Below are 25,028 nucleotides of genomic sequence, written 5' to 3'. Positions count from 1 at the left end.
TATGTCGGTGGCATGCAATTACACCAACATACATTTCTTTATTCCTATCAGATAGGATACTGAGTCTGCTATACAGCAGTGGCAGTGGTGCCATTTAAGATGAGGGAGGACGATTATTTATTTTTATTGCCTTATTTCTATTACAGCATTATTGGATGGCGGTCATTCATATTCCATTCTCCCAGCTCAATGTAACGTTGATAAGTTTAGGCTATTACATGATACTCAAATCTTCCCTACACCCATCATGAGGTTGCTACAACCTGGCCTTCGAATGAAAGTTTACCACGTAGGTGCACAGGTCAAGAGAAATTTGAGTGATCAACCTGACAGACATTGACGCATTCAATACCACCTTGCACAATCTTACCTGCATCTAGCTGATCTAGAGTGTAATCATTAGTCCAACAGTTGCAAACGAGAGTTTCTATTGGACAAATCTAGGTATGTTTATCCCCGTTTCGTTCCATTTGCTTCCGTTTAAGAAATGTTTTGCAACAGAATCCGTGGAATGAGTACACCTCTGCTCACAGGCAACACAGTTCACTTTCATAGCAGTCACATAGAAACAGCACGATCCCTATGACCGTTGGATAATTCCTCCTCTCACCTTTTCCCTTTGCTTGTGGACTTTAGTGCACAACACATCAGCTGTCTGTGACCTACCAAAAAAAACTTTCCAAGCCAAACCTTCATATTATAACTGCTAACCGCTACATACAGCCTTCATCATTGTCACCATATTAGCTAACGTCAAGTCAACATAGCTACTAGAACTAACGCGTCAGTAAACCCGCTACAGTCATGTAGTACAGTGTACGGTTAGCAAGCAATTTTGCAGTTACATCGGCGGGCCCAGGTCAGGTGGCAATAATCTCATAAAACCAAAAGCACACCTTGACTTGGGAGTTCCAGTGTTGGGTAGCGATAGCCTGCTTGGTAGCACAGCATCCCTCTCTGTTTAAGGCGTGTGCTTGAGTAGGCTACATTGGCTAGCTGCATTGGCAAGCTAAGTAAGTGAAAGTGAAAACAATACAAACATATAGCTTTCTCTCTCTCTTGCTTCGCCTTCATTTTTGAATAAATGAATTTGTTAAAAACTGTTCAACTATTGTCTTTCTCTCTCTTTCAGTCAACTACTTACCACATTGTATGCACTGCAGCGCTAGCAAGCTGTAGCTTATGCTTCAGTGCTGGATTCATTTTCAGATCCATTCATTGGGTGGAACCCATGTCAGTTCATGCTGCAATAGCTCTAATAGGTTGGAGGTGGTCCTCCGGAAGTCTATGGAAGGGGGTGAGAACCTCGAGCCTCCTGGGTTTGTATTGAAGTCAAAGTACCCAGAGGAGGACAGAAACTAGCTGTCCTCTGGCTACACCATGGTGCTACCCTATAGAGTACTGTTGAGGCTACTGTAGATCTTCATTGCGAAACAGTGTATTGTTCTATCAGAATCTTTTAAAATAAAGATAAGTATTATAATGTTAGATTATAAGAGTAACTCCGGTAGGCCTAAAACATTCTTCCTCACCTCAAGTTCAACTGAAAGAGTCAGCTGGAGCACTGGTGCGCACTGCCTTCATAACATAGGCCTGCAGTATAAAAGGCAAACAGCCACACCACACCAAGCCTTCACAAAAGTTTCAAAACTTTATTAGAGTAATATCAAAAGTATCAAGCCATTGTTGATAAGGAAAATACAAGCAAGATATTATGTCGCAGCAAACACAACATTATAGTTGGAATTTAATTTGGCCAAATATTTTTTCTATAAATATTTTTTTCTACCTGAATAGCTAGTTGCAACTTCTGTGGTATATTCTGCTAATGTCTTCTATCATGTAAATTACGTAGCATTGCAAAACGTAGCAAAACGTAGCAAAACGTCAAACATTTCATTCCAAAATCATGGGCATTAATATGAAGTTGGTCCCCCGTTTGCTGCTATAACAGTCTCCACTCTTTTGGGAAGGCTTTCCACTAGATGTTGGAACATTGCTGCGGAGACTTGCTTCCATTCACCAATAAAAGCATTAGTGAGCTTGTGTTGCCTACCACTTTGCAGCTTAGCCGTTGATGCTCCTAGATGTTTCCACTTCACAATAACAGCACTTACAGTTGAGAGGGGCAGCTCTAGCAGGGCAGAAATCTTACAAAATGAATTGTTGGGAAGGTGGCATCCTATGACAGTGCCACGCTGAATATCACTGAGCTCTTCAGAAAGGCCAATGTAATTGCCAGTGTTTGTCTATGGAGATTGCATGGCAGTGTGCTCAATTTTATACACCTATCAGCAACAGGTGTGGATGAAATATCAAAATCCACTAATTTGAAGGTGTGTTCACATACTTCTGTATATATAGTGTATGTCTATGGATATACCTGAGCAACTCTCTGAGTTTGCAAGGTCCCCAAAAAGTGATGGAGACAAGACATACGTCCTCTGATCATTGATCTTAATGACCCATATACAGAATTACCCTATAAAACAAGGGTTGTGTTCATTAGGGCACACAACGGAAAACCTTTTCAAACATTCTGCAACAGAAAATGGAAATGAGTGTTTCTAGTTGAACAAAGTCCAAGGTAGTCCCTCCCTGTTTCAACACATTTGAACACGGTTTGTTTGGTGCCCTATGAACACGGCCCTGCATTTTCACAACCTTTTTGAAAGATTTTTTTATGGATTACTTGTACATCATACAGAGGACAATATACATGTGTAAGTGATGAAAAACGGGTACGACATCGATGTTGTGTAGCCCTCCTTTTCTTGAGGCGGCGGTGGCTTGCTGTAGTCACCAATCAGCCAGAGTGGCCAGGGAGCCATTACATGAGGATGATTGATTGGGTAGATGGAATCTAGAGGGCCAGATTAGGTAACCCATGCGTCACGATGGAGAGGATCTGAGACGGTGTATAAGAGATGTAAGAACAGATTAAACTTTTATTCAAGCGACCAAGATTGTCATGAGAGGTCATGCCAGGTCGGAGACCACCGACTGAGTCCATAGTCCAAAACAAACAGTGAACATCTGTAGCCTGGTGCCAGATCTGTTTGTGCTCTATAATTAACTCCTATGGTTGTTGCCAAGACTGCAAAAATATATCTGGCAGGGGATTGATTGGGATTAAAAGGGGATGGACAACCTGCCAGGAAATAACTAAGAAAACTACAAATAATGTGTTTTAAAAAAAGAGGAAATAGCAAGCAAATTACCACTTTTTTCCTCAGTGCCCTGACTTTTGGAATCTGTTTGGGTTGCTGTGGCGTTCATTTGTTTGCATAAAAGTCTTATAATAACTTGTACTTATCATACTATTGAACTCCAGAAATATAGAACTTCAAAGTAATCTTCTGGCTTTGATCATAAGTAGTACAATAGGTGGCATTTCTTAAAATGCCAAAGATAATTTAATTAGGACAAGAGGCTATTTGTTTAGCTTTTGCTAGTGACATTTTCCCAAAAGGGTAAAGTATAGACTCAACCCTGCACTAAAATGGAATTCTTTGGACTGCCATTTACAGTTATCATACCTCACATCAGATGAACTGATTCAATCAAGATGTGAATGTAGATGTCAAAACATGATGGTGTGCAGTAGCAAATGAATCAGGGTGGCTTTTGTTGAAACACAGTATACTCTTGTGTGTACATGTTTACTCCATTTAGATATATTTATATCATAACTTCTGCCCCTCACAGTGTTGAGAAGGACCCGCACACTCTCTCATACACGACACACTACACACTTATTTGCAATGTCGGCCTACTGGGGATCAGTGGTTCAACTGCCTTGTTCAGGGGCAGAATAACATATTTTTATCTTGTCAGCTCTGGGACTCAATCCAGCAACCTTTTGGTTACAGGCCCAACACTCTAACCCCTAGGCTACCTGCCCGCCCCAATAATGTCTCCACCCACTTGTTCACGAGTAACAACAGGTTGGCGAGCAACATGTTGAATGTACACATGATAATTACACCGGTCTGTTTCCTTTCCCCCCATGTTTCTATCGTATGCTTGCGAGGCCTGTGTGAGAGAGAGAAGTGCTTGCCAATCCAATCACGCACAGAACTGTAGGCGTGCGATGTGGGTGGCTTTTACGCTAGAGGAGCTCTTATCTGTTCAGGAGCACACTGTGGACTGCATCTTAACACATACATTCAAATGACAGTCGTTCACACAGTGTCTATCTGAATGTGTAATGAGCGAGTCGCGCAAATTGAGGATGAATTCGGTATTCTCTGGCTGCAATTAATGGAGTATCTCAGCAATGGAATTGTTGTAGTCGCATGACTAAAATGATCGTAAAATCAGAATGTTTATCGACAACCAGACTGTGGTAATCGTCACAATGACCACACGATGACCCCCTTCACTTGTTAAATATGTGTGTTCTTTTCATTCATTTAAGGGTCCATATATTGTATAGCGCATATAATACTAACGTGAGCATGACATAACCCTTGACAGCGGCTTTTCTCCTCATAATCCCTTTATACGGTACATACAATCCCAACATAAACAATCTATAGGTCTGAAGCTAAATCTATTGTCTGTAGTTTAGAGTCGGGGTCAATTCCATGTCAATCTAGAAGATTAATATCAATCCAATTCATGAATGAGAAATTTGCAAGTTGTTTTTAAATGTTATTTTGTGTCAATTGTAAACTGCGTTGTATCCACACTTGAGTGATGGATATCCTTGCCTGCAGACTAGAAGACTTGCATTAGCTCCCTAAGGTGATGCTGAGGCTTTAGCTCAGAGGACTGGCACAGACCTCACTATTCTATCATTCTTTCATACACTCAAAACAAATCTACTTTTGATTTAATCTGTCCTTTTCCTCATTTGTTTTCTCCTTATTTGTTTATCAGTCCCCAATAACCTCTCTTCTCTCTTTTATAATTTCCCACCGCCACACTATAAAGGTCATGCTTCTCTATCTACCTCAATCCCTCTCTCCTTCCCCTCTCTCCCTCACCTCCCTCCAAAATAGCAGACCACATCTCTATGCTAATGAGGAGTGGCCGTGTTTTTTCGTATAGTTGTACACAGGCCTTGGATGCTCCTCATGTGCATATTTTCTACATGCAGCTTTCAGATGGGTGTTCTGTGGTTCGGAGTGTTCCCATTGAAATTCATGAAGGGACTCTTCCCAAACGTTATGGTCCATTACAGTGCCACTATACATCAGGGTTTAACCACCGTACGTCATCCTAAAAGAGGTGACCACCGCCTTTTGACATCCTTTGCGGAGTTACACAGAACACCCTATTCATATGCTAATGGTTATTCTCCACACTGGACATTGCCTCGACAACAAATTACGTGCTAGACTCCAGATAAACAGCTCTCAAGCATTTCTGATGGCCTATGGATAAGGGCTAATCATGTCAGGGTGGTGGGGGGTGGGGGTGGGGGGGGGGGGGCAGAGATGCCAACAGGCAGCTAGTTGTTTTGTAAAGCCTCGGGCGATCTGAACCGTAAACAGCAGATGTGTACAAATTTTTATGTTCCGGGTGTTAGCTTAGCATTTGAGAAGGGGGAATTTCTGCTCCTGACATCATACCTAGTTAGTCATGCATGTCTACCCAGTGGATTCCCCACACAGCATAGACCAAATGGACATCTCTCACTGAACATCTGGGTGTAAATTAGTTCCGAAGATGACCCTTCGCTCAGAGCAAGAGGGCATCCAAGGAGAGGCGGAGAAGATTGGAGGAATACGTCTTCTCCCTTGACTCCCGTATGTCAAAGGTAGAACAGGCTTTATTTATTCCCGTAATACTCCTAGCTGATGGTGAGAACTGGATTCTGAACGCTCTCTTAACTCTCTCTCTTCTCCAACCATTTACTCCTAACGTCACGAGTCATCCTACATTTCGATGGTGTCATCTTTGACCTTTTTCCTTTCTCTTTCTCTCCCTCCCTCTCTTTCTCTTTTGTCTCTTCAACATTTTTCGGGGACATAGTTGCCTCGTCAGTTTCTGGGCACTGAACCTGCAGCTGTCAGCTAAAGTAGCAGCAGCACCTCAGTACCCCTCTGCCCAGCTGAAAAATATGCACACAATGAAAACAAAAAGTCATGCTCGCTCAGTTATATAACTGTCTGTCAACACACTGATATTATGATGGGGTATCTAGTAGCTAGACTGCAGATACCAAGGGAAGCGGCACAGTGAAATGTGTGTATTGAGGAAGGCATTGAGTGAGCATTGTGCTCTTGGTGTAAGGTACCCTGTTGTGGGTAAACAAACTAAGACAAATATGACTTGATGAACTCTTTTGAACTTGAACAGCTCTCTCTCCCTCTCACTAGTCTAGCACATTTCATAATGTGATCGTATAATAAGTTGCATGGACTCACTCTGTGTGCAATAATAGTGTTTAACATGATTTTTGATTGACTACCTCCTCTCTATGCCCCACACATACAGTGCATTCGGAAAGTACTCAGACCCCTTAACTTTTCCCACATTTTGTTAAGTTACAGCCTTATTCTAAAATGGATTACTTTTGAAATGGATTAAATTATTCCCCCCCCCCAGCATCAATCTACACGCAATACTACATAATGGCAAAGACAAAATAGTTTTTCTGAAAATGTTGCACATTTATTCCAAATAAAAAATGGAACTATTACGTTTACATAACTATTCAGACCCTTTTACTCAGTACGTTGTTGAAGCACCTTTGGCAACAATTACAGCCTCAAGTCTTCTTGGGTATGACGCTACAAACTTGGCACACCTGTATTTGAGGAGTTTCTCCCATTTTTCTCTGCAGATCCTCTCAAGCTCTGTCGGGTTGGATGTGGAGCGTTGCTGCACAAGCCTGGGCTCCCCCTGCATTGTCTTGGATGTGTGCTTAAGGGAGTTGTCCATAATCATGGTCTCTAAACCTTCAAGCTGCATACTGGACCCTATTCCAACTAAACTACTGAAAGAGCTGCTTCCTGTGCTTGGCCCTCCTATGTTGAACATAATAAACGACTCTCTAGCCACCAGATGTGTACCAAACTCACTAAAAGTGGCAATAATAAAGCCTCTCTTGAAAAAGCCAAACCTTGACCCAGAAAATATAAAAAACTATCGGCCTATATCGAATCTTCCATTCCTCTCAAATTTTTTAGAAAACAAACAATGTATACAAAATGCTTCAGTCTGGTTTTAGACCCCATCATAGCACTGAGACTGCACTTGTGAAGGTGGTAAATGACCTTTAATGGCATCAGACCGAGGCTCTGCATCTGTCCCTGTGCTCCTAGACCTCAGTGCTGCTTTTGATACCATCGATCACCACATTCTTTTGGAGAGATTGGAAACCTAAATTGGTCTACACGGACAAGTTCTGGCCTGGTTTAGATCTTATCTGTCGGAAAGATATCAGTTTGTCTCTGTGAATGGCTTGTCCTCTGACAAATCAACTGCAAATTCCGGTGTTCCTCAAGGTTCCGTTTTAGGATCACTATTGTTTTCACTATATATTTTACCTCTTGGGGTTGTCATTCAAAACATAATGTTAACTTTCACTGCTATGCGGATGACACACAGCTGTACATTTCAATGAAACATGGTGAAGCCCCAAAATTGCCCTCGCTAGAAGCCTGTGTTTCAGACATAAGGAAGTGGATGGCTGCAAACATTCTACTTTTAAACTCGGACAAAACAGAGATGCTTGTTCTAGGTCCCAAGAAACAAAGAGATCTTCTGTTGAATCTGACAATTAATCTTAATGGTTGTACAGTCGTCTCAAATAAAACTGTGAAGGACCTCGGCGTAACTCTGGACCTTGATCTCTCTTTTGACGAACATATCAAGTCTGTTTCAAGGACAGCTTTTTTCCATCTACGTAACATTGCAAAAATCAGAAACTTTCTGTCCAAAAATGATGCAGAAAAATTTATCCATGCTTTTGTTACTTCTAGGTTAGACTACTGCAATGCTCTACTTTCCGGCTACCCGGATAAAGCACTAAATAAACTTCAGTTAGTGCTAAATATGGCTGCAAGAATCCTGACTAGAACCAAAAAATGTGATTATATTACTCCAGTGCTAGCCTCCCTACACTGGCTTCCTGTCAAGGAAAGGGCTGATTTCAAGGTTTTACTGCTAACCTACAAAGCATTACATGGGCTTGCTCCTACCTATCTCTCTGATTTGGTCCTGCAGTACATACCTACACGTACGCTACGGTCACAAGACGCAGGCCTCCTAATTGTCCCTAGGATTTCTAAGCAAACAGCTGGAGGCAGGGCTTTCTCCTATAGAGCTCCATTTTTATGGAATGGTCTGCATACCCATGTGAGAGACGCAAACTCGGTCTCAACCTTTAAGTCTTTCCTGAAGACTCATCTCTTCAGTGGGTCATATGATTGAGTGTAGTCTGGCCCAGGAGTGTGAAGGTGAACGGAAAGGATCTGAAGCAACGAACCTCCGTTGCTGTCTCTGCCTGGCCGGTTCCCCTCTTTCCACTGAGATTCTCTGCCTCTAACCCTATTACAGGGGCTGAGTCACTGGCTTACTGGTGCTCTTTCATGCCGTCCCTAGGAGGGGTGTGTCACTTGAGTGGGTTGAGTCACTGATGTGATCTTCCTGTCTGGGTTGGCGCCCCCCCTTGGGTTGTGCCGTGGCGGAGATCTTTGTGGGCTATACTCGGCCTTGTCTCAGGATGGTAAGTTGATAGTTGAAGATATCCCTCTAGTGGAGTGGGGGCTGTGCTTTGGCAAAGTGGGTGGGGTAATATCCTTCCTGTTTGGCCCTGTCCGGGTGTATCATCGGATGGGGCCACAGTGTCTCCTGACCCTTCCTGTCTCAGCCTCCAGTATTTATGTTGCAGTAGTTTATGTGTCGGGGGGCTAGGGTCAGTTTGTTATATCTGGAGTACTTCTCCTGTCTTATCCGGTGTCCTGTGTGAATTTAAGTATGCTCTCTCTAATTCTCTCTTTCTCTCTTTCTTTCTCTCTCTCGGAGGACCTGAGCCCTAGGACCATGCGTCAGGACTACCTGGCATGATGACTCCTTGCTGTCCCCAGTCCACCTGGCCGTGCTGCTGCTCAAGTTTCAACTGTTCTGCCTGCGGCTATTGAATCCTGACCTGTTCACTGGACGTGCTACCTGTCCCAGCCCTATTATTTGACCATGCTGGTCATTTATGAACATTTGAACATCTTGGCCATGTTCTGTTATAATCTCCACCCGGCACAGCCAGAAGAGGACTGGCCACCCCTCATAATCTGGTTCCTCTCTAGGTTATGGCCTTTCTAGGGAGTTTTTCCTAGCCAACGTGCTTCAACACCTGCATTGCTTGCTGTTTGGAGTTTTAGGCTGGGTTTCTGTACAGCACTTTGAGATATCAGCTGATGTACGAAGGGCTATATAAATACATTTGATTTGATTTGATTTGGCCTGTTGGAAGGTGAACCTTCTCCCCAAGCACTCTGGAGCAGGTTTTCATTAAGCATCTCTCTGTACTTTGCTCCGTTCATCTTTCCTTCAATCTTGACTAGTCTTCCAGTCCCTGCTGCTGAAAAATCTCCACAGCATGATGCTGCCACCATCATGATCACAGTTGGGATGATGCCAGATTTCCTCCAGATGTGATGATTGGCAGTCAGGCCAAAGAGTTCACTCTTGGTTTCATCAGACCAGAGAATCTTGTTTTCATGGTCTGAGAGTCCTTTAGGTGCCTTTTGGCAAACCCCAAATGGGCTGTCATCTGCCTTTTACTGAGGAGTGGCTTCCATCTGGCCACTCTACCATAAAGGCCTGATTGGTGGAGTGCTGCAGAGGAACTCTGGAGCTCTGTCAGAGTGACCATCGGGTTCTTGGTAACCTCCCTGACCAAGGCCCTTCTCCCACAATTGCTCAGTTTGGCCAGTCGGCCAGCCCAAGGAAGAGTCTTGGTGGTTCCAAACTTCTCCCATTTAAGTATGATGGAGGCCACTGTGTTCTTGCGGACCTTCAATACTGCAGACATTTTTTGGTACCCTTCCCCAGATCTGCGCCTCGATACAATCCTGTCTCGGAGCTCTACGGACAATTCCTTCGACTTAATGCCCTGTTTTTTTCTCTGACATGCACTGTCAACTGTGGGACCTTATATAGACAGGTGTGTACCTTTCCAAAACGTATGTGTTATGGCTTTACACCCCCTGCTATATTGTGGATAAAGAGTTGCCTGTCTAACAGAACACAGAGGATGTTCTTTAATGGAAGCCTCTCCAACATAATCCAGGTAGAATCAGGAATTCCCCAGGGCAGCTGTCTAGGGCCCTTGATTTTTTCAATCTTTACTAATGACATGCCACTTGCTTTGAGTAAAGCCAGTGTGTCTATGTATGCGGATAACTCAACCCTATACACATCAGCTACTACAGTGACTGAAATAGCTGCAACACTTAAGAAAGAGCTGCAGATAGTTTCAGAGTGGGTGACAAGGAATAAGTTAATCCTAAATATTTCTTCAACTAAAAGCATTGTATTTAAGACAAATCATTCACTAAACCCTAAACCTCAACTAAATCTTGTAATAAATCATGTGGAAAGTGAGCACGTTGAGGTGACTAAACTGCTTGGAGTAACCCTGGATTGTAAATTGTCATCTGTAATAAATAAATATAAAAATGTCCAATTAATTGAATTTCCCACAGGTAGACTCCAATCAAATTGTAGAAACATCTCAAGGATGATCAACGGAAACAGGATGCACCTGAGCTCAATTTTGAGTCTCATAGCAAAGGGTCTGAATACTTATGTAAAGAAGCTATTTATTGTTTTAATACATTTGCAAACATTTGAATATACTTTTAAGCATGGTGAAGCTATTAATTAATATTGATCAATACAACCAGACACTACAAAGATATGGGTGTCCTTCCTAACTCAGTTGCCGGAGAGGAAGGAAACCGCTCAGGGATTCAACCATGAGGCCAATGGTGACTTTAAAACAGTTACAGAGTTTAATGGCTGCGACAGCAGAAAACTGAGGATCGATCAACAACATTGCAGTTACTCCACAATGCTAACCTAATTGACAGTGAAAAGAGGGAAGCTTGTACAGAATAAAAATATTCCAAAACATGCATCCTGTTTGCAACAGGTCACTAATGTAATACCGCACATAATGTAGCAAAGCAATTCACTTTTGGTCCTGAATACAAAGTATTATGTTTGGAGCAAATCCAATACAACACATTACTGAGTACCACTCTCCATATTTTCAAGCATAATGGTGGCTGCATCATGGTATCTGTATGCTTGTAATCGTGAAGAATTGTTGATTTTTTTCAGAATAAAAAAAGTAACGGAATGGAGCTGAGCACAGGCAAAATCCTAGAGGAAAATCTGATTCAGTCTGCTTTCCACCAGACACTGGGAGATGAATTCACCTTTCAGCAGGACCTTAAACACAAGGCCAAATATACACTGGAGTTGCATAAAAAGACAACATTGAATCTTCCTGAGTGGCTTAGATCCTAACATGTATTTACTCGGGGGTGTGAATACTTACAAAATTACATATTCCTCTATTTCATTTTTAATAAATTTGCAAAATTTCTAAAATATGTTTTCACTTTGCCATTATGGGGTATTGTGTGTAGATGGGTGAGAATAAAATATATTTAATACATGTTCAATTCAGGCTGTAACACAACAAAATCAAGGGGTCAAGGAGTAGGAATACCTACTCAAGACACTATATCTTAACTTTACTATTTTTAGTTTAGGAAATGTTTACTTATACTTCACTACACTCCTAAAGAAAATAATGCACTTTTTACTGCATACATTTTCACAGACATCCAAAAGTACTCGTTACAGGAAAATGGTCCAATTCACACACTTATCAAGAGGACATCCCTTGTTATTCCTATCGCCTCTGATCTTACGGACTCACTAAACACAAATTATTCATTTTTAAACTATGCTGAGTGTTTGAGTGTGCCCCTGGGTATCCGCAAATTTTTTTTAACACGACAATTGTACCATCTGGTTTGCTTAATCTAAGAAATGTGAAATTACTTTTACTTCTGATACTTAATTATAATTGAGTAATTACATTTACTTTTGATGTTCAAGTAGGCTATGTTAAAAACCAAATACTTTTAGACTTTTCCTCAAGTTGCATTTCACTGGGTGACTTCACTGGGTCACTTTTACTTCTATTACGGTATCTTTAATTGAATTAAGTATGACAATTGGGTACTTTTTCCCCTCACACACACACACACACACACACACACACACACACACACACACACACACACACACACACACACACTCACCATCTCCACCTGTCGCGGGTCCAGCTGAAGGGGCACAGCGGACGGGACTGAGAACTGGATCTTGGTTTTCCTCTCCTTGTCCTTGGCATCTGCGTCCATCTCTGCAGGCAGCACCGGGTCTTTTGCAGCTCTGACAGTCTGACCGTTCGACAAGGAGCCAAGCCACAGATGGCAAAGGTAGAACAACTTGGATGGCTGCTCGCTTGTTCACTCCACTGGCAATTCACTGAAGCCTGATGGTATCCCTTGAGAAAACAAACGCAGGACTGCAAGTTAAATTGATCTCATTGACCATGCACTGGGCTTTGACTTTGAATTTTCCCTCCTCTCCTCTGCAACCGTTTTTCTCTTTTATTTGGACGCGTGGTCTTTGGTGCTCCTTCGTTCGCGCTCCTTCCTGACTCGTGCTCACACACTCTCTCTATTTGTCTGCCTGTGTTGAGGCTGTCAACTAGGTCTGCCTCTCTGTGAGTGGTTGGAGAGAGAGGGGTGGGGGGGATTGAGTGTGTGAGTGCGCGATGTTGAACTGAAGATGATTGGAGCTCAGTATAAAACATAATCTCGCCATGTGCTGCTGTAGTGTTTCGTGTCCTTGACCCTTGCTATTCAGTCTGTGTCTGTGTGTGTGTGTGTGCGTGTGCGCATGTGCGTTTTGCTCTGCGTGTATGTGTGTGTGTGCGTGTGTGTGCTGGAAAAGATGCATGTACTGTAGTGACGTAGGGAGAAAAAAAAGCTTCCATGGCATATCTGATGAGGACCGTTAATGACATACTAAAGTCAAAACACCACCTCAGTAATGTATCAAAAGTCCAACTTAAAAACTCTTCAGGAAACAAAACGTACATTGAGTCTGTCACTAAATGACTAAGTTAAAATCCTGATACTGTCCAACATGCTACAGAATAACAGAATGTTGCCACTGGCTGATACAACATTGATGGAATTAGATTTAGTCTAAAGGTTTGAAATGTTCCCATTGCATGCATGTTGTGATAATGAAAATGTGAGCAGGGCACCTCAAACAAACCCTAGTCAATACATAAACCAATCATTTTATTCCGTTTTAAATCTTCATTGTCTTTTTTCAACCTTCATCATTGCATTTCAAGAAATGCTGGACAAAATCCCTTACACACAGCATAGTAATAAAAAAATGGAATTGCAATGGAAAAACCTATTGCCATGGCAACTATTACTGTACACACTGTGTTGTGTATTAGTGTTACAGCGGCCAGTCCTAGTGCCCAGAGGGAGGGATGGAGGGAGGAAGGGAGATGGGGGGGGTATGGAGAGAAGGAGGAAGGGAGAGAGGGCGGGGGTGGAAAGGAGAGAGGGAGGGAATGGGGAAAACAGGGAGGGATGTATAGGAGACAGGGCGAAAGGATTGAAGGGCATGTTGTGAGAGGGAGAACGGAAGGAGGAGGAGAGGAATCACAGGTCACATGTAAACACAAACAGCTGTGTGCAGTTGGAGTGGCCTCGACCTGCCTGCCTGTCTGCCTGCCTGTCTGCCTGCCTGTCTGTCTGTCTGTCTGTCTGTCTGTCTGTCTGTCTGTCTGTCTGAGCCTAGTGCCAGCCGGAGCTGGACAGGGCAGGGGGTCAGCAGGGCACTGGGCTGCTTACTGACGCGCAGCACTAGCTACACATAAAGTGAGCGAGGGAGTGGGAGGGAGGGACAGAGAGGCAAATGGAGGGAGGGAGGTGGAGAGAGGAAGAGAGAAGCAGAAGGAGGGAGGAAAGAGAGGGGTGAAGAGAGGGAGGGATGGATGCAAAAATGGAAAGAGAGGTGACAAAGAAATGAGGGGGAGAGAGAGAGAGAGGGTGAGTGGGTGAGAGAGAAATAGTAATTATATGGGGGAGGGGTGATAAATTGTTAATACACTTGTAATTTAATGCAAATTAAAGCAGAATCTAGTGTTTTGACCTGCCTAACAGGCTGATAAATCACACAGGTAAAGATGCAGATGTGAACAGTTCTTTTCTGGAGGAGGCTCCACCTGGGAAATAGGGTGTGAACACAGCCAGTGGACTTAACTGGGGCACCAGAGGCTCCAAGAATGTACAATACTGTATTATTCCATCTGCAGTTTTCGGCTTCATCCGCTATAGGCTCTGGTCAAAAGTAATGCACTATGTAGGGGATAGGGCTCAATTTGGGACATAGCCATCTTCTGCATCTCTACCAACGGCAGGTGATGGTAGCTGGGAGCAGCCTTCTGGTTGCCAATTCACCTAACAGTACTATTGCCAGGCCGGGGATTCAAACTACTCCCATGGGATTGAGATGCACTGTGATTATTGCAGTTCCAACACATTTCAAGGTGTCTTCATCTCAACAGTAAATGTGGAACGGACTGCCATGGGAAAAGCTGAAGAATTTGAGAGGATCGTGAAGCTATGGCTACTGTAATATAGATGGCGCCCTCTACCTTTCAAGAGTAGAGGATTGCCATTTTCATAACTAAGATTGGCACAACACACATGCCAGGGCTAGGGGGGGGAAGGTGTGTATACCCAAACAATATGTAATGAGCATGCACAAACACACACACACACACAACCCCCTCCCCCCTCCCTCCAAATAGCCCCTCCCCCCACCCCTCCTCCCTTAACCCACACCCAGGATATGACATAAGCTGATAAGAGCAGGCACCGAGGTTAACGTGGGGGCACGATGAGCAGGTCTCTCTCATCACTCTAAACTAATGGCCAAATACAGAGATTACCCCACTGCTGCCACTGCTCCTCCTCCTCTGTCAGTCCTGTGATTATGATGGGTTACGTCCCAATTGGCACCCTATTCCCCATGAAGTGTTCTACTTCTGACCAGGTCCCATAGGGCTCAAGTCCAATTCAGTCCATACATAGGGAATAGGGTACCATTTGGGATGTGGCCATGGTGATCTTCACAGATTCACAGACTCTGCTGAATGAGGACAGGAGAGGAGAGAGGCCACAAATTGATGGGATTAATCCACAGAGAGAAGGGGGGGGGGGTAGGGAGAGATGGCGAGAGATGGAAAGGGGGTGAAAGATAAGGGAAGGGAGAGAGAAGGGGAGAGGGAGAGGGAGAGGGAGAGGGAGAGGAAGAAGGAGAGGGGGAGAGAGAGCGAGAGAGAGGAATAGAGAGGAGAGAGAGAGAGAGAGAGAGAGAGAGAGAGAGAGAGAGAGAACAATGTTTAAAAATAATGTGTTCGGTTTGTGTTTATGAACATTTAGGCCTATACAATTCACCATGCAGAAAAATTGAATCGCTGTTGGTCATGGTCATGGTCATGGTTGGGTTCAATTTATTTTCAATTCAGTCAATTCATGAAATAAACCGAAATACCAATTCCAATTATCCTCAATGCTTCTGTATGAGAAAAATGTGGAATTGCAATTTCAGTTAACCCCAAACCTGGTGGTGGTATCAACCAGTCTTGTTGCCAATGTAAAAAGGGCCTCACAGTGATGGGTGTGTAGGTATACTACTAAAGTACCTGTATACGACCACTAGATGTCACCCATGCATCATATACAGAGTCCGTGCTCAAATGTGCTGATTTATACACTGAGTGTACAAAACATTAAGAACACCTGCTCTTTCCACGACATAGAATGAACTGGTGAATCCAGGTGAAAGCTATCATCCCTTATTGATGTCACTTGTTAAATCCACTTCAATCAGTGTAAATGAAGGGGAGACAGGTTAAAGACATATTTTTAAGCCTTGAGACAATTGAGACGTGGATTGTGTACGTGTGCCATTCAGAGGGTGAATGGGCAAGACAAAACATTTAAGTGCCTTTGAACGGGGTATGGTCGTAGGTGCCAGCGCACCGGTTTGTGTCAAGAACTGCAACGCTGCTGGGTTTTTCACACTCTACAGTTTCCAGGTGTGTATCAAGAATGGTCCACCACCCAAAGGACATCCAGCCAACTTTATATAACTGTGGGAAAGCATTGGAGTCAACATGGGCCAGCATCCCTGTGGAACGGTTTTGACACCTTGTAGACCCCATGCTCTGGCGAATTGTGACTGTTTTGAGGGCTAAAGGGGAGGGGCTCTGCAACTCAATATTAGGAAGGTGTTCTTAATGTTTGGTATACTCAGTGAACACCAACTGGCATATTACACTTTAATGCATTCATAGGCTATTAGAGTCATAGGCTATTAGCGCCATATACAGTTGAAGTCAGAAGTTTACATACACTTAGATTGCATTCATTAAAACTTGTTTTTCAACCACTCTACACATTTCTTGTTAACAATCTATAATTTTGGCAAGTCGTTTAGGACATCTACTTTGTGCATGACACAAATCATTTTTCCAAAAATTGTTTACAGACAGATTATTTCACTTACAATTCACTGTATCACAATTCCAGTGGGTCAGAAGTGTATATACACTAAGATGACTGTGCCTTTAAACAGCATGGAAAATTCCAGAAAATTATGTCATGGCTTTAGAAGCTTCAATTGTAGGTGTACCTGTGGATGTATTTCCAGGCCTACCTTCAAACTCAGTGCATCTTTGCTCAACATCATGGAAAAATCAAAAGAAATCAGCCAAGACCTCAGAAAAAAATTGGAGACATCCACAAGTCTGGTTCATCCTTGGAAGCAATTTCCAAATGCCTGAAGGTACCACGTTCATCTGTACAAACAATAGTACGCAAGTATAAACACCATGAGACCATGCAGCCGTCATACCACTCAGGAAGAAGACGTGTTCTGTCTCCTAGAGATGAACACACTTTGGTGCGAACAGTGCAAATCAATCCCAGAACAACAGCAAAGGACCTTGTGAAGATGCTGGGTGAAACAGGTTCAAAATTATCTATATCCACAATAAAACGAGTCCCATATCGGCATAACCTGAAAGGCCGCTCAACAAGGAAGAAGCCACTGCTCCAAAACCGCCATAAAAAAAGCCAGACTATGGTTTGCAACTGCACATGGGGACAAAGATTGTACTTTTTGGAAAATGTCCTCTGGTCTGATGAAACAAAAATATAAGTATTTGGCCATAATGACCATCGTTACATTTGGAGGGAAAAGGGGGAGGCTTGCAAGCCGAAGAACACCATCCCAACCGTGAAACACGAGGGTGGCAGCATTATGTTTTGGGGGTTCTTTGCTGCAGGAGGGACTGGTGCACTTTACAAAATAGATGGCATCATGAGGTAGGAAAATGATGTGGATATTTTAAAGCAACATCTCAAGACATCAGTCTGGAAGTTAAAGATTGGTTGCAAATGGTTCATACAAAATGGACAATGACCCCAAGCATACTTCCAAAGTTGTGGAAAATGGCTTAAGGGTAACAAAGTCAAGGTATTGGAGTGGCCATCACATAGCACCGACCTCATCCTATAGAAAATTTGTGGGCAGAACTGAAAAAGCGTGTGAAAGCAAGGAGGCCTACAAACCTGACTCAGTTACACCAGCTCTGTCAGGAGGAATGGGCCACAATTCACCCAACATATTGTGGGAAGCTTGTGGAAGGCTACCCAAAACATTTGACCCAAGTTAAACAATTTAAAGGCAATGCTACTAAATACTAATTGAGTGTATGTAAACTTCTTGAACTACTGGGAATGTGATGAAATAAATCAAATCTGAAATAAATCATTCTCTCTATTATTATTCTGACATTTCACATTCTTAAAATAAAATAAAAAACCCCACCTCTTCAAGGAATACCTAGGATAGGATAAGTAATCCTTCTCACCCCCCCCCCCCCCCTTAATGATTTAGATGCACTATTGTAAAGTGGCTGTTCCACTGGATGTCAGAAGGTGAATTCACCAATTTGTAAGTCGCTCTGGATAAGAGCGTCTGCTAAATGACTTAAATGTAAATGTAAATGTAAAGTGGTGGTCTTAACTGATCTTAAATAGGGAATTTTTACTAGGATTAAATGTCAGGAATTGTGAAAAACTGAGTTTAAATGTATTTGGCTACGGTGTATGTAAACTTTCGACATCAACTGTATCTTATTTTAGCGTTGGTGATAATGGGTTTGCAGGATAGGTTCTCAACTAGGGGGCCTAGGATCCCAAGAGGACCTCAGAGAGCTTTCAGATGGTCTCTGAAAAGCCAGGTAGAAAATAACAAGTAAGCCTGAAATATCTCACATTTGATAGGAGAGTACTGTTTAACAGGTATAACCAAATTAAAAGCAATGTTCATTTTGATATTTTGAGTATTGACAACGATTACCGATCACAATTTACTCTTACATAAAAATGTCATCTCTGAAGTAGGGGTTCTCCAGATTTTCTGAAAGCATTTTATGAGGGCCTCGGAACAGAAAAGGTTGAGAACCACCTGCCAAGAGGTTAAGGGCCGAGCTTAAAAGCTGAACTCTGGGAACCTGAGGGCTGCTGGTCTCAGATACCATGTCCCATCTCCTGCCGCGGTGGACTTGAGCAAGGCACTTAAGTACTGAAACTGCTCTACATCCTTGAGTGCTGCTCTGTGGCTGACCCTGTGCCACCCCATGTGTGTATATTTGAGGAGGTTTGGTTATGCAGAAGACACATTTCTGTTTCTCAAATGGACAAGGAAGTATATATTCTATTCTATTCTATTTTATTATGAGAAAAAGTATCCTAAAGCTGGCAGCCGCAGAGTAATCCACTTTTGGGCAGACACTCCCCCCACACACAATGACAACCAGCAGAAATTGCCTAGAGGTGAATTGCACCTTGGTCATACCAGCATCTTTGCCATCTATTTAACTTTGCTCCCATCTTGCCCAAAACATAGGCTATAACCAAACTTAGTTCAGAATAATGACTAATTATTCTTCATGAGGTATTTCAATATTCAGCGTCATCTGTTGTAATGTTAATGTAATAAAGCAAAAAGGAAGGTGTTTGGAACTTACAGGCAGACAGGTCTGGAGGATCTACAAAGAGATAACCCAATAGAAACGCAAGTATTGTAGACCCTTAGACATCCATGGTCATCAAGAGCCGGAGTCATTTCCTGCAGGACATGAATCTATACCAGGACAGATATAGGCCTACCCCAAGTATCTCAAACAAGCATTCATCGTTTCATTTGATTTGAGTTATTTAGCCAGGATGGTCCACTCAGTAACAATTGCCACTGTTTTCCAGGGAGTCCTGGAGCATAAGAAATGCTCACTATTCATAAAAGACGATCAAGCTTGATTTCGCTTTATTTGGTTCTTTCCCCATTGAAGAATATAGATTAACAACGTGTCACTTGTTTTCTATACTTAGTGATTCCTGCCAAAACCAGCATCTGGACCTAGACACACTGCTGTGGACAGGTTTCTCATTTTCTTTTCTTTTTTTGCTCTGGACTCCCAGCCTTGTTGTCTGCAGTACTGCTCTATGTCCTTATTGTCTGGTCGTTAATTGATTGATTGAATGTCTTTGATTGTCCAGGGTCCACTCACCTGGTTTCCCATACAGGCCTGTATCAGTCCCATAATAGAGGGGAAGATTGAAAACCAGCAGTGCTGTGGACCTCAAAGCCTGTATCGGAGAATATTTGACAATAGCTATAAACCAGATCATTTTGGCATTCATATGATTTCCTTTGAACATATTTCATGTCAACATTAGCAGAGCACTTCCTGAGTGTCCTGCATTGATGCTTCTTATTTATTATGCTCTGTGACATGCTATCATGAAAAGTATATAGGCCATGGCTATTACAACACAGCATATACAATATTATCACATTGAAATGAATAGAGCTATTGTTGCATTGTTTTGTCACTCACTACGCCATGCATGCTGCCACATATTGGACACCTGGGTCCGTATGTCTCCCTCCCCAATTCAAGATGGATGCCCTGCCCGGTTCAGAGTTTGGACGATCAGAAAGAATGGCGTGGCTATTGAAGATCTTAATCTATTCTCAATATATATTCTTCAAATGAACTGCATTGGCGATGAGAAATTAAAGCCACGCATCAGTCTCTAAGTGCCCTGTCATTGAGTGACAACGCTGACAGAATGGTCGACTTCTCGCTCTATCTCGGCTCAGTCTTCTTTTTGCCCCTCTTTCATTCCACCTTGTCCTCCATCTGCACTCTGGTGAGTCTGTCTGTGTCACCTTGGGCACCACCCATCAGTATCCATGCCCACTAGTCCTGCCAGGCGTGTGGGTATCTCTAAGCTAGGGGGCTCTCTCAAAGCACAGCCCTGATTATCTTGGTTCAATTGACTCATTTAAGTAATTGTACCTTGGTGGTCTATATAGTTTACTCTTTGGTTTGGTGTGCAATTCACATTGATTCTATATTTTATCTGATTTTAAGAAGCAGTGATATATAAAATCCCTGTTATTTAGCCTAAATGCATAGCTAGGCCTACATAGATTCATAAATGGGTGTCCATTGTTATGCTGTGATAGAAGTGAAATCGGTCTTCAAAACGACATCAAACGAGAACATTTCCTTCCTTCTCTCTCTCCGTTTTTGTTACTCTCTTTCTCCTTCCATTTTCATTGCCTCTCCTTCTCTTTCTGGCTGTGTGAGCGCGAGCGCAGTGACAGATGGCGAATCCCTCTTCCCTCGGGAATGCAATCTCTGTGAATGCGGGCGCATGTCAATCACCCGCGCTCATGTGATGGCTCTTGCCAATGACGTGCCAGCCATATGGCCTGGCATCATAACTGGTATGTAACCCACCCAGCCCTGGTAGAGGATGCCACACTACTGTCTCTGTGCGTTTGGGGTAGGGATAGCACAGCGAAGAAGCATCAAGCTAGGCTACAGCCGCACCTATTGGAGTGTCCGTGCAGGAGGGGTGTGGACTTGGACTGGCCACCCGGAGATGGTGTAAACAAACGCGCTTTCGCCCCTCACCGAGCTCCAAGACGGCGGTAGGTTGCATATTTTGGGATGGTCCGAAACGAATTATGGAATTAACACCAACGAGAGAATTTACACAAATGTCGAGTGGAACATTTGTTATTTCGTATAATTTATCGTTAGAGAAACAACTGATTATCTTGGGCATTAATCGAATCATATTGTTCAGCGATATAAGGCTGCTCTCCTCGTTGTTTTATCTCCTATCAAGTGTGGCAGATCTAATCAAAGATACAATTTAATTCTGCTCCCAGCTCTTTATTGGAGCTATCATTTAATGCGAACACGGGAGGGGATTGATCCCACCGCGCGGAAGACTGTATTTAATAACCTAGCTAAGCATTTAATAAACTATCAATTCGACATACATTCTGCTAAAGATCTACACGCATTATTCTACTCATATCGCAGGCGTATCGATGGAGCTGTGTCATTTGCTTTGAGAGGGGGTTGGGACACTTTAAAGACCCTCAAATCTTATCTCCGTTTGAAATGGAGACATTTCGGGACAGAACCTAAAATCTAAATAAAAGGAAATCATGGTGTATGTGTGTGTGTGTGTGTGTGTGTGTGTGTGTGTGTGTGTGTGTGTGTGTGTGTGTGTGTGTGTGTGTGTGTGTGTGTGTGTGTGTGTGTGTGTGTGTGTGTGTGTGTGTGTGTGTGTGTGTGTGTGTGTGTGTGTGTGTGTGTGCGCGTGTGTACGTGTGTGTGTGTCCATGCAGAGCACTATGGGAGTGATTCTCTATAGAGTTACATGTAGGTTAATTGACAGGTATTGGTTTGCGTTAATTACATTGTACTTATATGATTAGAAAAAAAAATCCACGCACTAACATGCACAGCTGGGCTCATTAATCTACAAGAGGCATTACGTTTCTCTTAACATGATCACAATATTTGGAACTCTAAAAGTGATTTAAGAACTATTTTCTAATATCAAGGTTGAATGATTTATCTAAAATAGATTGATAGATTAATGCATTTAGTTGGCATGATGTATTGTGGACTTGGAGCCTGTTGTGCCAAGACCAATAGAATAAATCAGTTGAAATGGAAGCTTCTTGTTTCGAAGTAGAATACTTTTCAGTCTTGTTTCGATGTAGAATACTTTTCAGTCTATCAATTCATTGAGGAGCATCGTGATTTTCTATTTATTTCGATCAGTAGAAAATCTGTATTCTTACACATAATTAACCTGTTAATTGTAATTAGCCCTAACTCTTAGCGTAGTTTTCCCCAGCTGATTTTATCATTTTTTTCCCCAATCCTGATACCATCCTACACAAATCTTTTTGAAAACCGAATCTGCTTGATAGTCACATATGCCTGGAAATGGTTCTAACTCAATGCAAATAACAATTAAGTAAAGCGTGAATATTATCAGAAATTAGCGTTCATATATGAGTATATTTTAAAATTCCACAATTTATTCTGCCTGTGTTGGAATGTGGCCAGAAATAGTGGGGGGATGCGGAATGGGGTGAATGGGTCTACCCGACGCCCAATGTGCCCCATGGGACCTTATAATAGGACCAGCACCGCAGAAACATGCTGTGAGAGGGCACGCCAAGGCACGTGCACGGGGAATTGGGGAAGAGCTTTCGTTGGGTCGCGTCTGTCGCCCCTCTATAGCAACAGAAACCCCCCAAATGTGTGAATGTAGGCTACAGCTGTTAGCCTACAACTTTAATTAGCCTACAGGACGAACAAAATTAATTAGGCAACTAAGATTGAAATATTTAATCATATGTTATTTTTTACGAGTAATCAAAGTAATTTTACACTTATGAATGAACAATATGTCTAAAAGTATTGTTTTTATGCAAATACATTGTATTCTTATTATTACATTGGCATATTATATTACAGGCCTATAGAAGTTGGCTCAAGTGCACACTTAGGTCTAAAGGAATTTAGAACTTTGCATTCAACTATTATGGCTTATATGCCTATAACCTTTATTCTCTCACAGTATTTTTTATTCAATCCATTTACTTTTTTTGTTTCATCTCGTCTGTCAATCAAAATCAACATTTGTACAAACAAAAATCTATATTCGGATAATACATAACCTATACACCTATGCACTGTCTGAAACTGCTTCTCTAGGCCTTTAGTTCTCATCTGTCTTGCGATGTTTTCCAGTGCCACCATGTTGACAAGGCTATTCAGCGAGGTTCTGCCGGATGTCCAGAAGCTCTCGGGTTGGGTGGACGACAGCGAGGGCGAGGACTCCAAAACCAAGGAGGACGACCTGGGTCACCTGGAAGACGACGACTTGGATGACGGCGACGCCAGAGAGGGAAGCAGCCGGGATCAGTCCGAGATGGCTGGGGATGACGACGACGACGACGATGACGTCGACGATGAGGACTGCGGGGATGAGAACGAGGGGGGAGACAAACCCAAAAAGCGCGGCCCAAAGAAACGCAAGATGACGCCAGCAAGGATTGAGCGCTCCAAAGTGCGGCGTCAAAAAGCCAATGCACGAGAGAGAACGCGCATGCACGATTTGAACTCTGCACTGGACAATTTGCGCAAAGTAGTCCCATGTTATTCCAAAACGCAAAAACTCTCCAAGATAGAGACGCTGAGACTGGCTAAGAATTACATTTGGGCGCTCGGAGAGATATTGCGCAATGGTAAAAGGCCAGATGTGGTATCCTACGTGCAGACACTGTGCAAGGGCCTATCCCAGCCCACCACGAATCTAGTTGCTGGTTGTCTGCAGCTCAACTCTCGGAACTTCTTGACAGAGCAGTGTCCTGACGGGGCCCGGTTCCATGTCCCCAACTCCTCTTTCTCCGTGCACCCTTACTCCTACCCGTGTCCCCGTCTGTCTAGCCCTCAGTGCCAACCCGGCTCCAGTGGGCATATGAGGACCCATAACTACGGCTATGGCGACGCGGTCTACCCAGGGGCCGTCTCCCCGGAGTACAACAGCCCTGACTACGAGGGCCATCACAGTCCGCCTGTGTGCGTCAACGGAAACTTTTCCGTGAGGCAACAGGAGTCTGTGTCACCGGATGCTGACAGGAACTATCACTATGCTATGCACTATTCTGGACTGTCTGCATCTCGGGCACCTGCTGCCCACGGCCTAGCGTTCGGCCCCTCAGGAGCGCGCAGCGGTTCCGCGCACTCTGAAAACGTGCCGCCGCCGTTTCATGACGTTCACTTACACCATGACAGGGCGCCCGTGTACGAGGAACTGAACGCCTTCTTTCACAACTGAATCCCCCAAAACCCGAACAAACCTAGCGGACCCCAAAAATACCCAAATGACAATCCTAATGGTATAATAGTCTACCCATTTTGACACTGGATGAGGTTTTTCGAGGATGGGAGATGAGGTGGCAGGAATTGAGAGAAAAAGCCCTATATTGTCAATGTTGGTCCTCTGTTTTATTGATGTCATTCCTGAACTATCATCATGTACATTTTAAGGTGTGTCAGAAATCAATATCTCCAATCAAATATCGACCTGTATGCAGAATATGAGTGCAATCAAAACAAATGATGTATAGGCCTACATGAATGAAACATGCTATGATGAAAAAAAAATAAAACGATATTTTATAACTGTCTGACATGCGGTGATTGACCAAAGAAGTTATTTCTGACTTGATACATTGCGGGGTGGGGTAAACTGAAGGGCAAGGGCTCCATAATGGTATCGTCCCAAATAAATGATTTGGGGTACACAGGGTATTCCACGTGAGTAGGCTAATTCATAAGAACTGAGTTAATCAAAACATTATTTCAGTGACAACAACCACTTTCTGCAGCAGATTCGTTTCCAAATCCATTATTGAAACGAATAACAATTTATCATTCAACTGACCAAACTTGAAATCCCTGTTTAAGGAATAGGCCTATAGTCTAACCT

General features: G+C 43.0%; 2 protein-coding genes across 2 annotated transcripts in view; one reads left to right on the top strand and one right to left on the bottom strand.

The window, feature by feature from the left end:
- Positions 1–12,900, bottom strand: part of LOC135504837 (protein phosphatase 1 regulatory subunit 1B-like) — a 37,403-nt gene extending 24,503 nt beyond the window's left edge. Inside the window, exon 1 of the mRNA XM_064923729.1 lies at positions 12,297–12,900. Within this exon, the coding sequence (XP_064779801.1) occupies positions 12,297–12,395 (99 nt within the window). The 5' untranslated portion in view covers positions 12,396–12,900. The remainder of the gene's footprint in view (positions 1–12,296) is intronic.
- An 8,008-nt stretch (positions 12,901–20,908) lies between these two features.
- Positions 20,909–24,726, top strand: neurod2 (neuronal differentiation 2). Its single transcript, XM_064921868.1, has 2 exons — positions 20,909–21,150; positions 23,285–24,726. Exons 1-2 carry the CDS (start codon positions 20,924–20,926, stop codon positions 24,372–24,374), a joined length of 1,317 nt encoding a protein of 438 aa, XP_064777940.1. The 5' UTR covers positions 20,909–20,923; the 3' UTR covers positions 24,375–24,726.
- The last annotated feature ends 302 nt before the right edge of the window (positions 24,727–25,028 follow it).

This window comes from Oncorhynchus masou, chromosome 18 (genome assembly GCF_036934945.1).
Source record: "Oncorhynchus masou masou isolate Uvic2021 chromosome 18, UVic_Omas_1.1, whole genome shotgun sequence".
Lineage (NCBI taxonomy): Eukaryota > Metazoa > Chordata > Actinopteri > Salmoniformes > Salmonidae > Oncorhynchus > Oncorhynchus masou.
This window is presented reverse-complemented; position numbering and strand designations above follow the sequence as displayed.

What these genes read in the sequence shown, in the direction of transcription:
- neurod2 (XM_064921868.1), top strand. Translation starts at nt 20,924, where the DNA reads ATGGCCTGGCATCATAACTGGTATGTAACCCACCCAGCCCTGGTAGAG. An exon ending in CACCGAGCTCCAAGACGGCG is followed by an intron (nt 21,151 to 23,284) that starts GTAGGTTGCATA and finishes GATGTTTTCCAG; the next exon opens with TGCCACCATGTTGACAAGGC.